The 18,512-nt window shown below is 34.9% G+C and overlaps 2 protein-coding genes across 6 annotated transcripts in view; one reads left to right on the top strand and one right to left on the bottom strand.

The window, feature by feature from the left end:
- Positions 1-8,296: 8,296 nt before the first annotated feature.
- Positions 8,297-13,729, top strand: LOC123526504 (hornerin-like). The gene is made up of 3 exons (XM_045305678.2): positions 8,297-8,746; positions 9,396-9,721; positions 10,458-13,729. The coding sequence occupies exons 1-3, from the start codon at positions 8,736-8,738 to the stop codon at positions 11,528-11,530; spliced, it is 1,410 nt and encodes a 469-aa protein (XP_045161613.2). The 5' UTR covers positions 8,297-8,735; the 3' UTR covers positions 11,531-13,729.
- Positions 13,730-15,327: 1,598 nt separating this feature from the next.
- The window catches only part of LOC123526502 (probable serine/threonine-protein kinase DDB_G0278509), a 68,948-nt gene continuing 65,763 nt past the window's right edge, over positions 15,328-18,512 (bottom strand). For all 5 annotated transcript variants that reach the window (XM_053523004.1, XM_053523005.1, XM_053523006.1 and 2 more), the window contains one exon: positions 15,328-18,158. In XM_053523004.1, the coding sequence (XP_053378979.1) occupies positions 16,773-18,158 (1,386 nt within the window). In that variant the 3' untranslated portion in view covers positions 15,328-16,772. The remainder of the gene's footprint in view (positions 18,159-18,512) is intronic.

Here is an 18,512-nt window from a genome sequence, read left to right as displayed (position 1 = left end):
GTTGACTCCTTTTTGGCTCCCCATGCTCGGTGTTGGTAGGTGTTTGTATCCCTAAGCTGTCTCAGATGACTGCAAAAATCAACGTCTTGGCGGTTAAGGTACAATCATGGGACGAAAGCTGGGAAAATCACATCCAGGCGAGTAAAATACAGCCAACCTCGGGTACTTCCGGGTCGTGACATCATCACCAGGTAAGAAGTCGTCTGGTGGAAGAAGCTAAAACATATAACATATGGTAAGCACCATAGCAAAAACAAATAAGGGCATAAAACTGCTCCTTTGGGTACACCATACCTCCGTAGGCTCCATAAAAATACGTGCTACTTATACAAAAAATGAGTGCTACTAAGTTCATACGTCACGTGATTACAATACGTCACTTATTACTTCCATTATTTCTCAAATTAATTACTTACAAGTCTAAAGTTAAAGTATGGAAAAGATATGAAAAGATTTTGATAAAAAAGATATAGATAAGGAAATGATAAACTGCAGCTATTATTTACAACCACAAATTAACACAATGCAATGCAAATTAAACGTTATACAATAGCTGGTATGAATGTAATATCAACTACCATACATGTATAGATATGCTATAGACTGGCACACAATAATTTCAAATTACAATTACATATTAAATAAACGGTACTATACTTGCCAACATATACATTTATACATTACAATGCAATGCAGTACCGGCATTCCATAATTTACAACGAAACGATTTACGATTTATGACAAAGATAATTTTCTAATAATCATGTTACAAAATTTTCATTGTAAATTTTACAATTTAAACAAACGAAACATTTTAGATTCCTCTTTGGAAATAAATTACAAAAGTCTGAAAAATTTACTAAATTAGCCTGACATTCCGAAACTAGCTAATATCTTGCCGAAAAGTAAACATTTACAAAATTCTGTAGAATGAACAAAAATTTACAAAATAAAAATCGTAATTCAAAACTTATATACAAAAATCTAACAAATAAATTTCTTACCTTGATCGAGCAAAATTTCTACCAAGAAAAATCAAAGTGACATAATTTCGTCTGACTGTCAAAAATATTGTGCACTAAAGATATCTAGTCCAGTCTATTTGTATGGTTATGTCCCGCCAAATATTGGATTTCACGGGACTAACGGCGTATACGTGAACTCTGACATTTTTAGTTTTTTACGGGAATCACGATATAGCCGGGAAATCCGACTACTATGGCGCGGATATGAATTTGACAATTTAAGGCCCGTTATAGTGGTTTTGGGGATAAAAACATAAATTACTGAAGTTTGAAAAATATCAACTTTCTTATTACTGAACCGAATTTAATAAAATGTACATGGAAATTAAGTTATGAAATACAGAAAAACATGAGAGGTATTGTATGCGTTAAATCTGATATTTACCTCAATAACTCAAAAATTTACGAAAAGATGATGCAATACCTGCAGTTAAACTACAGATGCATTGAGGCCCGTATGTCAGTTTGTTACACACCTCCAAGATGAAAAAATAATACAAAAATACATTTCTATCTAACGAAACAGACGAAGCACCGCTTAGGAACGGTCTGTAACCTATATTAAGGAAACCAGCTGTTTAAACGCGTTTGAGACATGCCTAAGTCACAGTTCCCTTATTTCAACTGATTAGACAAGGCAGTAAAATAAACTAATTCCTCGCTGATATAGGTTAGTGACAAAACACCAGACTGTATAAAGTAAAAAATATAAATGAGGTCAATCCGAGGTATCGTAACACCAATGAACTCGATAACATGTCTGAAGTCAGGGCACCATGAGCTAAACTTCTAGGGGGACGAGCCGATCACTAAACATGTACTGTGATGTAGGATTTTTGCATTATATATGTTTTAATAAATTTGCAAACAGATTTTACAAATATCTGACTGAATTAAGCATTCATAGCATCTTTCATAATTTTAAGTAAATGTTACTGTATAACTAGTTAACATGTATTCCCACGTTATATTTTCTAAACAAACTGCTTATCAACTTTAAATGAATTGTGGAACTTGTTTTTTCTCAGAAAAACACCCATCTAAAGTTTTAAACTATAATATCCTGATTCAAGTCCGGTTTTTGTTGGGTTTAACATCACACCGACAACATTATAGGTCATATGACGACGTTCCAGCTTTTGATGGTGGAGGAAACCCTGGATGCCCCTCTGGGAATTGTTTCAGGCACGAGCGGCTGGGGTGGAATACCACCGACCTGTCGTAAGCCTGAGTTTTTATTTTTAATTTTATTGTTACTTTAATTTGAAAATAAGTTCAAATATATAAAGTTTTATTGAAAGTTCGAGGCTACGAAATACTGTTTAACACACAAATATGATTTTATAATGTTTTGAATATGGTTAAGATTTTGACTGTTTATTCCGGTTATTCTTCTGTACAACTCCGTTTTCTTCTTCCAGATCTGACTCGCATCTTATCTTCCTGTGGCTTTCGATACTGAGTGCTCTCAGGTGCTTTCGATTAAATCCCTTTTGGATCAGACACCATTCTGCGGAATAAATTCCTTCTTTCGCATGCACATTTCAGTGTTGAACGCTGCTGGTCGGAAATCAGCTCCGGGTCAAACAATTCACTATTCTTGGTAAAACACTTTATCCTCGTTTTCTGTTTCGGATAACTCACATTATTCGAACTTCTCGACACATTCATCTTTTCGAGCTCGTATTTTGATGGCATCAGATCTTCGGTGGCATTTGCTATCTCGTGCCATTTGATTTCGTCATCGGTTGTAGACTCGGCACATACAGCAAATCTATGACGTAATTCTCATTTACAAGTGTTTTAACACGGTTTTGAACACCACTGATGCTCCGCTTCAATAGAATGGTAGCCCTTTCGGTGACCGATTTGCGCAATTAATTCGACAAATGATACATTCAGTAGTTTATTTTTCTTTAAATTATCATTCTGTTTTGTTTTTTGTTGTTGTTTTTTTTAAGTCACAAATCGGGCTTTGTAGTCCGCACTGTATTTAAACAAAGACTTATCCTGAAAACTATGCCCTTGATTACGGAAAGAACAAGTGAGATACGATGAAAATTATGCAGATATACTGATCAAACTATCGTTTAGGAGTATGTTGATGTTGTGTATAAATGCTTTATTCTTGCTTTCCTTTCCATTCCGGAGGAAAAAATAGCAAATAAATCACATTTTTATACAGAAACTTCCTTAAAATCGTCTTTTCCTTGCGTAAAGGGAACATACATGACTGGAATAAGTCAAAATATACCCGATGCTTAAATTGCGGCACCGGAGATAGAATAGCGCTGATACGTTTTGTGAACTAATCTTTGTAGCGTTCACGGCATTTGACTTTCTATGTCAGATCACGACAGCGGCATGCTTTTCGTTCAAACTAAACTGAAAGATGCATTACGACAAAACACGTCTCAAGTTGTGTTATATTACTGGAGCTTATATTACTGGAGCTTGCCCATATAAATTTTGGTAAACTCAAAAGTATGTTGTACACTGCAGGGAATAATTACATAATAAAGTGATTTTTTTTACTGAATCAGTGTGTACTGGAGGTGACATATACTCTTCTTACAACTCTTTCGTGTATTTCTTGATCTGTGTCTTGATAGATTAATTGTATACCATTATAATATTGTTTCATGCAGACAGCAGAAACATAATATTTAATGTCGGTAAATGTAAATACGTCTGACCTCTGCTGCTAATTATATATACTATATTATATTTGATTGTTTATTGAATATCAGAACAAGACGTCTTACATTTACCTGGCAAGGGCTTGTTATCTAGACTTAGGATTTGGAAAGCAATAATGATTTAATTTTGATTTCTTGGTAAAAACCATCTTACCCCACTGTTTTCCGATTCCGTATAAAATATATATATTTCCTATTTTTAGCTCACCTGAGCAATTGTGATCGCTCGATGTCCGGCGTCCGGCGTCCGTCGTCTGTCTGTCTGTCGTCTGTCAACATTTAGCTTGTGTATGCGATAGAGGCTGTATTTTTCAATTGATCTACAATAAATTTGGTCAGAATGATTGCTTTGATGAATTCTAGGTCGAATTTGAATAAGGGTTATCTGGAATCAAATACTAGGCCACTAGGTCAAATCAAAGAAAAAACCTTTTGTATGCAATAGAGGCTGTATTTTTCAATTAATCTTCATGAAATTTAGTCAGAATAATTGCTTTGATGAAATCTAGGTCAAGTTTGAATATGGATAACCTAAGATCAAAAACTAGGTCACTAGGTCAAATCAAAGAAAAACCTTGTGTATGCGATGGAGGCTGTATTTTTCAATTGATCTTCATGAAATTTGGTCAGAATGATTGCCTTGATGAAATCTAGTTTAAGTTTGAATATGAATCATCTGGGTTTCAAAACTAGGTCACTAGGTCATATCAAAGAAAATACTTGTTTAAACTCAAGATACTACATTTTTGGTCCAATCCTAATGAAAATTGGCCAGAATATTTGTTTCCATGAACTCACTAGGTCAAACATGTTTACACTGTTATGGTGTGTTTCTCAGGTAGGCGGCCTAGGGCCATCTTGACCCTCTTGTTTTTTTGTTTCATGCAAAGTACGGAAACCACTTCAAAAGGATAGATTTAACCGGATTACCGAACCAACCAGAGGAAACATTACATCGTAGGCTATGTATAATATGCTTCAAATATAGACTTTTTATGTCGGAAAACGGCCATCTTAATATGTTCAATATGTTTTATAATAATATTCCCTTTACAATGACCATAAATTCAAATGAATATCTGTAAGTATGAAAAACACTCCATCCAACAGGCTAATTTTATTTGTTACATTTCTGGACGAAAATCTCCTATTCCAAACACAATGAAATAAGCAAACTCAAAAACAAATAAGCTATATTTATGAACTCCAATTAAGTTATAAACGGCAAGGTATCCATCACAATTTTAGTTATTTTGCTTGTATACTTAAAAAAAATATAAAAAAAATAGTAAAACATGGTACCTGTATGATACAGTAATACACTTCTAATATTTGGCAAATTATAGCAAAGTGAAAGCAGTAAGAATTCGCGATTTCTGTAAATGACTGACAGATGCACAGGCACTAACTGCTGAGTCAACGCTAATGTCCATATCCTAGTATATAATACTGCTATAGAAGTCTCGTCATACTGACCATTGACTTTCGTAGATGCTAAAAGAGTATATATATTTTTGGACGGGTAAAGCAAAATGCGTCTAGGTATGCATCTAGATTTTGACAGTTCCGTACTGATAAAATTAGGCTAACTTTTTATCGTCATTCCGCACACAGGATCTCCCTGGGAGATTTACCAATTTCACGAGCATGCCGCTCAATAATATGCAAAAGGTTTTTATCAGCGGGATTTCAATTCTTGTAGGTATCCATTATGAATTATAATGACATCACTGTTTTATACTTGTCTCAACTGAACAGGCATGGTCAACAGCTGTTCGTTAAGGTTTTACACAGGACATAACTTCAGACTTTCTCTTCCTTGAACCCTGTGATTTTTTCGTCTGTTCTGACGAGTTATAGATGGAAGGTGCTACCTATAACAAGTTAATGTAGTTGCTACATTCATACCTAAAATTAAAAAATAACAGGCAAAGTCGAATAATGTATAGCAAAACACCCAAAATGGTATGCGCAATTTTATCTCCGGTGCCGCAATTTGAGCGCCGTGTACATTTTTGCAATATTTTTGCTCTTCAAGTAATGTAAACATTACGTAAAGTACGAAAACAGAATATAAGATGCATTGTTTGCTATATCTTCCTTTGGAATGGAAAGGTTAGCAAGAAAAGAACATTTATGTATATCATTGTGATTCAGTTTACTAACGTTTGGATAACAATGCCTGCATAATATTTATCATACCTCATTCGTTCTTCCATTAAGACATTTTCTATAATAAATATTTGATATCCTGTTCCTAAAACTTATTAACACAAAGAAAAAGAAACCACTTACTGCAAATATGTCTATTTTTCATGGGCAAATCGTTCACCGGAATTGCCGCAATTCCATTAAAGCGGAGCGCCGATGGTGCTCGAATTGCGCGATTAGCAGCCGTGCATCGTCCGACTTTCATTGATAATTTTCAGCAGTCTCTGTGTTAAAGCGTTTCGGCCCTGTATGGCAGAAAAGACAATGACCTTCAAAGTGAGTTATACTTAAATATTAATTGTAGCTACTGGGATCGAAATTTATGGATGAGACATTCTGAAAAACATAATATATTTTTTGTATATGTCATTATTACGTGTCATGTTACCTGTGCTTACACAATGGTTACTGGATTTAAAATAAATGCATGGACTGGAGAGCAATTGACTAAAGCTCTTAATACTTGGTATTTACACGCTGTCGTTTTAGGCTAATCATAATTTTCATATAGCTTGCATCGCATATTTCTAACTTGGCCCGAATATATGTTATATAAATATTGTTACTATGAATTGTAATCGCTTATTGCATCGAAAATCCCTTAAATTTTATAGAATAAATTATTGAAATATGAATTAAACATATGGTTCAGTTAGAACGCGGTCTTATTGCATCTTGCAGTATTTCGGAACAGTTTTCTTTTCACAAAACTCGTTAACATTAGACAAGAAACGAAACAGACCCCTTATTGTTTGTATCCAAAAACAATATTTATAAAAGGAGCATTTGGAAGCATAGACGGTAAACATAGAAAATAATTGACTTGATCTGTCTAAGTCTGTCCATGAGAGGTAGTGAAATTTGAAACACTCCTCAAGCCTCCTACAACTTGCTTCCGTGAAATTCTATTATACGTATATGTAATAGTAAAATTGAATGTACGCTCGTACTCCATTGTCCCAAAACTTAATAAGCTGACAGACATTTTGAGATGTGTTAAAGTATGGTACCTTTCTTCTAAATGTGCATTGCGTATAACCTTAATATATTGAAAATGTATACGTATATCAACAGGATCTTAGTTTCAGGTATATTTTATTTGAAAAACATTTAAAGTAGCATTCCGTTTTATTAAAACTGATCTTATTTGTTTGTTTGTTTGTTTTGGGTTTAACGCCGTTTTTCAACAGTATTTCAGTCAAGTAACGAAGAAAACAACACTTTTTACACACGTTTTTGTTTTCAGATCTGTTGACTTCTGGGCGGTTATAAAATTTCTTGAAAGAAATAATTTACTAATTAAACCTAGATTTATAACAGTGTCAAAATAGCTCTATTAGAAATACATGTACTACATTTTCTTTTTTGTGATCATGATATAAGTAACAACTGCTAGTAACTGCTCTGGTACTCTTAAATGACAAACATAACTATATATCGATTTGTGTCCCTTTGTGTCCATTCCTGTTATAGAATTATAGGAGACATTCACATCCGCAAAATATAACAAAAGATATATAGCTAAATGGATACAAATAGACGATGTTATATTACGTGTAAATCGGTGAGTATGCGTGTGAGAGAGATAATTTGCTTGTGAATGTAACCGTATTATGAAGTATGTATGAGAACATGTGTCAATATATGTGTATATATGAGTCCGTGTACACGTAGAGACCTGTGAATGTGTGAAGTGTGGGATTGTGGGTTCACGCCTGAAATATAAATGACTATTGTGTTATGTGTTATATATGTAGCTAAATACTATGAACCTGCATTATCATCGTGTTTTCAATCTTATGATTCAGAAATCCTTACCAGAAAATGATATATGATAAGCTACCTTTATCATCTTTGTAGTGTTTAAATCTATGAAGCGTTAAATAAGTAATATAAGTTTCTTTGGTCAATGTGAAACCTTATCGTGTCTTATAAAACTCCTGTGTTACTGGTATCGTATTTTTTTTAGTTTGTTTGTTTTTTTTGGGTTTAACGCCGTTTTTCAACAGTATTTCAGTCATGTAACGGCGGGCAGTTAACCTAACCAGTGTTCCTGGATTCTGTACCAGTAAAAACCTGTTCTCCGCAAGTAACTGCCAACTTTCCCACAAGAATCAGAGGTGGAGGACTAATGATTTAAGACACAATGTCGATTATCAAATAGTCACGCATAACATATGCCCCGCCCGAGGATCGAACTCACGACCCCGCGATTCGTAGACCAACGCTCTTACCTACTGAGCTAAGCGGGCGGGCTCGTATTTTTTTTAAATCTCGCGGACTCTTTTATTAGAAACTCGTGAATGATGAGTAACTTGTATCACTATGTACTATTTTGATATTTTTACCAGAAACATGAGGTGTAAAACAGAACATTAACTTGTATCAGTTGTAAAGGGAACTGAACACAACGCGACTGATCGGTCAGTTAGGAAGGTTTAGTTCCCAACTTTCAAATGACCGGTTTTGTAAGAAAATAGAACATTTTGTATTACCATACTTGTTTATATTCATATGTATGTAACTGCTTCCATATCAAATGACCAAATATTGATTGTGATGTATAAACCTTGTCTTGCAATAAATATTTCATATTCAAAATGTTTTGCTTCATTTGTTGTTTTCCCTGTTTCAAAGTCTTTAAGTCTTGTCTCGAGAAGAGGAATAAAATATTAAAATGAAATCGATACTTTTAAAGTGAACATTTAGCCATTTTCACATATCTATTGTCATTTCTCTTGAAGACTTTGTAACATTCGCGTCTTGTCAACATTAGGTACAAAGTATTCGGAGTGTCATTATGGTCATTATGTAAGTACCCACTATTTATTTTGTTTCACCTTTGTATAAAGTATAAATCCCGCACGATAACTCAAACGATAACATGTTTGATTATATTTGTTCTTCATTAAAACATTGCAATACAGACAAAAAAATTATAACATTACAGTGTGCACTTAACTTCTATCATTAACAACCTTTTTTAGTTTAACGATGCATGGTTACAATCAAACGATAATATAAACATGCTGCGTGCGGGAGCAATATTGGTACTATCTTACAAAGATAAACTTCACACTGTGTTTTACACAGTTTTTATTTAAATCTTGTGTTTAACATTAAAGACCTGATGCTTACAAGCTTACACTTTCAGCGTTGACCAAAATGTTTACTTCTTTTAAACTTCTTTACAATTATGTTAATCCCTATACAATTTAAACCGAAATATGTTTTTAAAAATATCTATGTCAAAATGTCTAGGCCCCTGCTCTAAACTTTGAGATATTTGCCTGTGATTCTAACTTGATAAATTACGTTCAGTTATGATTTCCGGTGTAACACAGGAGCAGAACTACTTAGACACCTTTTTTAAAATATAAGAACATCAGAAAATAAAAGTACATTATAGACAAGAGAACAACAGTACCTGTACTATTTTTATACCAAACTTTCTTTTAAGGAACTCCATCAGAATGTGCTCGTTTGGCTCTGTTTTCATATGGCTATTTCTGGCCTCGGAAGCGTATGTTATTGACGACGAGAAACCCTATGGGAGTCTTCGTTTTGCCAATGACCCGACTAGAGAGGATGATGAGATAAATGACCCGACTAGAGAGGATGATGAGATAAATGAACCGACTAGAGAGGATGATGAGATAAATGACCCGACTAGAGAGGATGAAGAGATATCCATTTCGAAGGAAGAACCGACTGAATACTTTTTGGTTATACAAACGACGAGAGACGGAAAGACGGAGACTATCAACTTTTCCTATACGTATACAGGTAGGCAAGGAAACAGAAAGGAGATTGAAGATCAGTTAGAGTACCCCGGCTTCTGACTGGTTGTTTTTATCATTATTTTGAAATTGACCAAAGACTGGTCTCCGACTTCATTTTTTTATCTTGGACCAAGATAAGCGAAGTTTGGAACCAGTACAAAATTCTAGCATCAATAGGTTGTTTCTGTGTATGGTATTAAAATCGACTATTGACACGGTTGTATTCAGAATTGGAATACCAAATTCATGTTTATATTCGTAGATATTTCGTTGACTGGACGTTTTTAAGAATAGAATGAGAAAACATGCAAACCGCATACCGTTCAAACAAACCGCAAACCAACATAACTCACTGTAAAAGTGTTAAAGGGAGCGGTGACCTTGTTGTGAAGTTGTCGAGAGTCGAGAGTGTTCCATATAAGCCTAAAACTTTCATCACAATCGGGCAAAAATGAATTTAAAAAGCACTAAAACTATATTTTCTTTTTGTTAGGTTATCGAACTCCCTATTGAATAAGCATTAAAGTGATACTTAAAGACTTCCTACGCTCAAAATAGAAAAATTGCGGCAACATTGTAGCATTTTCTCTTTTCATTCATATTGTTTGAATCTTTCCTGTATTGCTATTCAATTTCACCCAACAGTTTAAAGCTTCTTATACTGACCTAGATAATACATCTCCTCAATTTTGATTAAAATCCGTTTAATGCACTAAACATTTTTTTCTTGTAACTTTTAGACGAGAAACAACAGGACTCCCTAGAAGATTTAATGGAAGAATTGATACATGAAATACAGCTGGGGAAAGTAGATCTTGGTCGCAATGAAAAAGGTCTTCATGTGGAGGAACTAGAATATGATGCTGAAAAATTGCTTCACACACTTAACATTGGGGGAAAAGCACATGATTCGGAGAAAATGCTTCGCAGTGTAGTAAACGGATATGATTCAGGGAAAACATTGTACGATGGGGGAAACGGACACGAGTCGAGGGAAATGCGACGCAGTGAGGGAAACGGACACGATTCCGGGGAAATGCTTCGCAGTGGGGGAAACGGACACGAATCGAGGGAAATGCTTCGCAGTGAGGGAAACGGACACGATTCCGGGGAAATGCTTCGCAGTAGGGGTAACGGACACGATTCGAGCGAAATGCTTCGCAGTGAAGGAAACGGACACGATTCGTGGGAAATGCTTCGCAGTGAGGGAAACGGACACGATTCGGAGGACATGCTTCGTAGTGGGGGAAACGGTTACGATTCCGGGGAAATGCTTCGCAGTGGCGGAAAAGGACACGATTCCGAAGAAATGCTTCGCAGTGAGGGAAACGGACACGATTCGGGGGAAATGCTCCACAGTGAGGGAAACGGACACGATTCGGGGGAAATGCCTCGCAGTGGGGGGAACGGACATGATTCCGGGGACATGCTTCGCAGTGGGGGAAACGGACACGATTCCGGGGAAATGCTTCGAAGTTGGGGAAACGGAATTGATACGGAAACAGTGCTTCACAGGGAGAAAAGAGAGTCTGATGGAAAACGTCTCTACCATGGACGTTCCAGAAAATGTAATATGGAATGGAAACGTGCACGGAAAGCTCTAGAATCTTGTGGGGTCGAACTGAAAACGAAATCAACCAGAAATGAAGCAAAGGAACGTGCTGAAAAGGAAGGAGACGACCATGATGCTGGAATATGGGCTGGCAAGGATGAAAAAACCAAGACAGATGAACATGGAACAGGTCCGAAAGAAGAACAAGAAAACGAAGATGAGAAACCTACACAACTTACTAAAGAGAGGAATGAAATGTAGGGTGGTCGAAGGTTCGCGAGGATAGGGTTCTGCAACAGCAGTAAAACGGTAAAACAAACTTGATAAGGAAAAATCTATTCTTAATTAGAAAAAAAATCTGTGGACAATTTGATGTGAAAAAATATAAGAACTTCTTTTCATAAAATGTATTTTCTTTCTTCCATTTATTTGTCATTTCTTTTTGTCTCTATATTTTATGTCTATATTGCAAACTTCAAGAAAATACCATGGTTATTCATTTTGAATCTCTATAAAAAAAATCAAAATAAGGTTATAAAACACACATTTGCAGCACATTTTGTATCTTCAAAAATGAAATGATATTTCGTATTCAAATTTCGTATTTCCAAAACACTTAGAAATGTCATTTGGTGGAAGTTTCAATTTAGCTGCAGTTTAGTTTCAGTTAAATGTACCTTAAAACAACGTTTTTCATATTTCTAAATTTCATTTTATTGTAGAAGGTTACAAAATTCATAATGGTTCTGGAAAAGTGTAATTTTATTTGTCTAGATTTTGAAATATAACTTAAGCAGTTTTCACAGCATTAAAATAAATAATAGGAAGCAACGTGTTTGTATTTTATCTTTATATTTCACCGACTATTTTACTTCAGTTATACAACATTTTGATTATTAGACATTTACATGATTCCATTCACCACTTCATCCATCTCATTTCTTAAAGCGGCATGCCTCCAGATTTGGCTAAAAAATAACCTTTCTATCAAATTGAAGTTTGGTCATATTATGAACCATAGAATATGAATTTTTGTTTCTAAAATATTTCAAAAGTTCCAAATCAAGAACAAAAAGATGACTGCGTCGGGAATCGAACTCAGGACCTCCGCGGCTATAAAGACATTTTCCCGTCGTCGTAACCAATAGCTCTATAGCTGAAGTAGTGAATAATGGTTTTTAAATACAGATATTTATAATCGAGACAGTTTACCTGGAGTAAAAGCGTGACAAACGCGTTTCGATTTTCATCGTAAAAAGCAGTAAAAACAGCAAATTCTCATGTGTTTTCGTAACATAAAGTTTGTCAGTAATTAAGTTTTAATGCCTTCTTAAGAAATATAGCATTTATTTCAAGATATCTATTTTTTGTTGTTGTTGTTGTTGTCGAACGATCTGGAGGCATGCCGCTTTAAGGCATTTTGCTTTAATGCTTTAAAAGATAATATGTACTAATTGTTTGAACTGACGTACATATACTCATAAAATGGTAGATTATTATACTTGACTCAGTCGGGTCTTATTTACTGCGTGCATCCTTCGGCGAACTCATACTCTTTAGAAAATTGCAAAACGCCTTAACGAAAAACCTAAACTGTTTTAAAAATAAGTTCATTGCTGAGTCTAGCGTATGGTTCCCTGCTACAAAATGAAAAAAAAAATGAGACAGCAACAAAAATGAATGAATGTTGTAAAGCTATCGGTCTGCCTTAATTATGTTCTTTCAATGTAATTAGGTAGAGTTCGCCTGTTCTAGTGGACAGGATAAATGTCGAAAAGATAGACAAAGGGAGGCAACACAAAATAAGGTAAAATATTGTACCATTGAAATATATTTATATTAACTAGCAGCAAAGTTATGTTTTGAAGCTGATTATCTTATAAGTAGGACAGGAATAAAAGAAGTGACAGACCTACATTCACTCATAGAGCCTTGATGACGAGAACCATTTCTTATATATATAGTCGGTACGAGTGAACTTTGAAAATGAACAACGAAATGTGATTTAAATGGGATAAGCCTGTGACTGTATTATTATAATATGTTTAAGAATTATTATTGAAATATATTAATTATAGCATATTGTATGAAATATAACTACAGTGATACATGAAATAAAGCTTGAAATAAAATGCTAAAATGCATAGAATCAAGATAAAAAGGCAATGACGTTCAAGCGGAGTCATGATAAATACGTATGTACTAGACAATGCAAGGAGAATGCAGTGTTGGGCTCCGACAACAACGAATCCGAGGCTAATTCCACAACGAATTTTCCAGCGTGATGATGATGACTGATAGAATCTATTTATTTGGGAAAACAGTTTGAATCCGATGCAAGTGCAGGAGAATACATCTTTATAAGAATGAAAATGTGTTTGTCATAAGTGATATTTATATTTTTGTATTGTATATTATCTGTATGGCATATATACTGACCTACAAGTACATTTCTTTTTCAACTTTCGACGGTCTTTTGTTACGTTTTTTACCAGTAGTACAGCCATGGTGGAAAGAGCGGAGTCACGACATTCTATTAAAATAAACTCTTTAAAATAATATTGTTATGCCATCTGAATCTTAATATGCGGCTTTGCAGCAACGTAAGTAATTGCACTACTACATGCGTACATGCTGCAGTACACATAAAACAAGTTTGTAAAATGTCTTATTGAACGTTTCTGATATATGCGCTAAATATCAAGTTTTTGTTTGTTTAAGCACCAAAGAATCCATACAAAATCCATAAAGAATCTGCAACTGTTACAGTGCATTTACACATTTGGTTGTTAGCTTAATACTTCCTGACATAATAGTTTGTCTTATACACAAATGTCGCTGTATATTGACTTGACAGCTGTAGGCGTGACCTGCATGGCTCTTAAAAATGTATTACACAAACAGTATCAGGCTGAAGAGAGTTCGTATGTTTGTTCTGTCTGCTGAGCTATTAATGAACAAATGAACCAATTTTTAATATACAATGACCACCCCGTAAACTGCTTGTGCGCGAAATTAATAAATCAAGGCAAAACAGAACAAAATATATCCGTGTGTGCCTCCTGAATGTATTGCACAAGAAAATAAAAATTAAAAATTTTAATTTTCACAAACAACTTGCAGGTGTATGGCTACGGGTACTGTTTTGTTAGGAACAAGATCGATTCAAAACTGAACAAAATATATTTAAAAAACAGAGCTTCAGGTTATGACCAACGACTTCTCATCAAAAATAGTTTTGAGCCGTCTTGCGCGGAATGTTCAGTTTACCTACAGGTAGGGACCAACGACTTCTCACCAAACTAAGTTATAAATATTCTTGCGCGGAATATTCAGTTTACCTAGAGGTAAGGACCATTCACTTCTCGCCAAATTATGAGCATTTTTGCGCGGAATGGTCAGTTCATCTAGAGATAAGAGACCAACGACTTCTCACCAAAGTCATTTATGAGCATTCTTTCTATGACCATTTTCAAGTTGATTTTAACTTGTTCCGCTTGACTTCGTGTAAGGGTCGCTAGAGATAAATCAAGAAAAAAACTATTCAAAAGTCTTCTTCTTATAAGTAATGAAATGTTTAAGAAAGTCATTAAGAAGCATTAAAACGCAACCTTGGAAGGTTCGGTTTGACAGTGTCTGTCCATGAGAGGTAATAAAATATGCATCACTGCTCATGTCCCCTTGCATCGGCCTAAGAGAAAAACTGTTATAGTGGAAATTGAATATACTTCATGAGCCCAAGGACAAGAAACATAACAACATTGAGTCCAAGTTTTACAGCCTCAACACGGCAAATAAAGATTGTTGATTTAATAGTAGATAAAATATATAAGAAGATCCATTGTAAGCACAGGACGCAACCAAGCCAAATAATAGCAGGCTCGGCTTGATAAAGACTTTTCACGAGATATTATGAAATGAGCAACACCCCTCAGGCCTTTGATTGTATTTTCAACAAACTCTGTTAGCATCCTTGTAAAGCCTGTTATCTTTGTTTAAATGGTTTTACTTGAAGCATTTATGGACAGCTAGAATTTTTTTTCTTTAAAAAAAAAAACAAAAAAAAACGAACGATATCTCTGAATGAAGCTCTGACTTGGTGGATGTTCAACAAACTTGGTCAGAAGCAAAGTCTATAGTCAAATGCGGAGCGATATTGTTTCATGTGTATGATTTGCCAGTGAGTTAGAACACTATAAACCCGTCTCGATAAATGTATGTATTTCATCATTCAATATAATAAATTAAAGCAGTTGACTTTATATTTGTTGTTTTTTTTTTTTTTTTTTGTTTGTTTGTTTGTTTTCTTTTTGTTAAATACGAGAGCAGATTTTCATAAAGTTACCATCTGCAGAAATTTCATGCATCTTCGTTTCCGACGAGATACTACTTAACGAACGCAAGACATTTAACATTAATTTACAAATAATAAATTTAAAAAATATGCACGCATGACTTTGCAAACAAATAGCAAGTAAAAGACATTTACTTGAAAGTTGCCAACATTGATTGGAGCTCTATATATTAAACATGCAAATGCATTTTCAAACTGTGAAATGTAAACAAATGTACCCGGTTGCTACTTTTCAATTTGATTTATCTTTGTATAGAGCAGCCAAAGTAAAAAAAAAAGAGATGACTTTATGTCTAATTGTCCTGCAATGACAGTTAATGAGTACTGAAACATGTAGCTAGCCACCTTTGTTAATGTCTCATTACTACATACACAAACAATTTACATATACACGTATACATGTACAATGTTAAGTCAGCATGATAGAAATTTATGAATATAGCAAAACAAATGGAATCCAAAAACGCATTTATTGAATATACAATAAATTAACTGTAAATACAGCAGAGAATAAATTATTCAACTAATCAAACAGCATGTCTCATGTTCACAGAAAATTTTTTAGTCTCAGCTAAGTTTGAGGTTGGCATTTTACTAGAACTTCGACTTAACTTCAAATTGAGACTGAATATCAGTACTGAATAGTCACTTGAAAATTGGCATTTACTTAACATTTAACTTCAAACATGCTTATGTAGAATATAAATGACAAAGTTTCATCATCAAACTCACCTGAAACTGAAAATGTTGTGTGAATACTAACAGGGAAATCAAGAACGGCCCGTTGCCACGATTTATATTTTGAAATTATTTTAATAACTGAAAGACGTTCAGCGAATTTTTGCTGATGTCACTATTGAAATAATGCACATGAGATAAATAAACACTACAAATGCTTAAAAACAATGTCCAACCAAGAAGTATATGGCATTTTTTTTTTTTTTTTTTTTTTTTTTTTTTCACTTCACATCTGCTGCTGAGAAACAAACTTTACAAAATCCTTAGTTTAAGAGATTTTAAGCATTCAAAAACCAACACCCTCTGTCCCACAGACGACAAGGTTGCATTAAACCTTGCTCTTTTATTTATAACCCAATTTTCGGCATGGAGTTGTTAAATGGTGTTGCGATTCAAGAGTATATAGACGAATTACGGACATTGTTGTAAAGATGTTGTAATGTATTGCTTAACTGTAACTCTACGGAAAGTACACATTGGACCTGACAGCAACGCAGAGGCATTCAAGTGTTTCAAGAAGGACATATCACAGGTGCAATCTATGAATATATTACTCATGTCTATTGTAGACAATTTTGGAGGGCTAAGAATGGCTTGTGGAATTGTTTTCATAGCGGTATCACCAAGGTATAATTCTTCAAGTTGTTTGTTGTTGCGAAATGCTTTATTAGATACATATCGGATGGGATTCACATTAAGATTAAGCGTTTGCAAAAGCGGTAGCCCAATGAAGTCATTACTTTCTAAAGCAATTATATCATTGTGTTGCATGTACAGGGTGGTGAGCTTACTAAAATCATTAAGTGCAGCTGGAATTCTTTTAAATTTATTATTGCTCAGATTAATAATACCCACAGAGTTGTTTGCAGGAACTTTTTCTGATTCTATAAGTTCCAGTGAATTGTTATACAAACGAATATTTGTTAAAGATGGAGCAATTCGCAAAACGTCTGGAAAACTGTGCAAGTTGTTAGAGGTAAGTGATAGACGTTCAAAGTCTGATAACTGGTCGTGACACTGGGAAAAGAGGGAAGATCCGTTGTCATTGATGAATGGAGAGTTGTCGATTGTAAGTAAATACAACGTTGGCAATTTGCAAATAGCCCCTGGAAAATATTCTAAATGAGAACCGAAAAATTCTAATAAAACAAGTGTTTGACCAAAACCATTGAAAGCATCTTTATTAAGATGAGTAAACGGTGTGTTTTTCAAATATAGATAATTCATTTTTCCCAGCAGACGAAGCTCTCTCGGCCATTCTGAGAACAGTGAAAGGTCCAGTTCTAGTACTTCAAGGGAATGGCCAATTGATGAAAGAACAGAGCTGTCCAACGAATGTATAGGATTACCTGTTAAATCAAGTAAACGAATGTGTTTGATTTGTTTCACTGCAAGCGGCACAGACGTTAAATTGTTGTTTCCTAGTTCGAGATCCACAAATGTTGTGTTTTCTATACCAAGAAATGCATCAACATTTAAATTGGAAATTTTATTATCGCTCAAAAACAGAAGTATGTGATTTGTAGACAATTTGGTAAGGGCTTGGAATGCGTACTCTGGAATGTAAGATATGCTGTTATGTTCAAAGTGCACTCGCAGCTGATAAAAATGATATTGTTGTTGTAAAGGTGAGAAGGTTGGCATCTTTGATAATGTCTTATAGTCACAGTGAATGTAGAAGAGCGGGCCCTGTGGTGTAGAAATGGAAGAACACGTGCATGGCGGTGGAGCTGGACAGTGATCATCTACCAGAAAGCACGAGCTTTGTGAAAGCAAACACGCGGCTACTGTATAGATCTGAAATAACAGAAAATTCTAGGCAAGCTTAATTGAAATCATATTATTGTGTACGTTTTCATTCAAAAACATTTCCGTCATAAAAAAAATTGAGCCGCGCCATGAGAAAACCAACATGGTGCGTTTGCGACTACTACTAACATGGATCCAGACCAGCCTGTGCATCGCAGTCTGGCCAGGATCTATGCTGTTCGCTAACGGTTTCTCTAATCGCAAGAGGCTTTGAAAGCGACCAGCATAGATCCTGACCAGACTGCGCGGATGCGCTGGCTGGTCTGGATCCATGCTGGTCGCAAACGCACTATGTTGGTTTTCTCATGGCGCGACTCATTTCTAGTTGATATTTGAAAATGC

This window comes from Mercenaria mercenaria, chromosome 14 (genome assembly GCF_021730395.1).
Source record: "Mercenaria mercenaria strain notata chromosome 14, MADL_Memer_1, whole genome shotgun sequence".
Classification (NCBI taxonomy): domain Eukaryota; kingdom Metazoa; phylum Mollusca; class Bivalvia; order Venerida; family Veneridae; genus Mercenaria; species Mercenaria mercenaria.
Note: the sequence above shows the minus strand (reverse complement) of the source record. Positions and strands in the feature narration are given on the sequence as shown.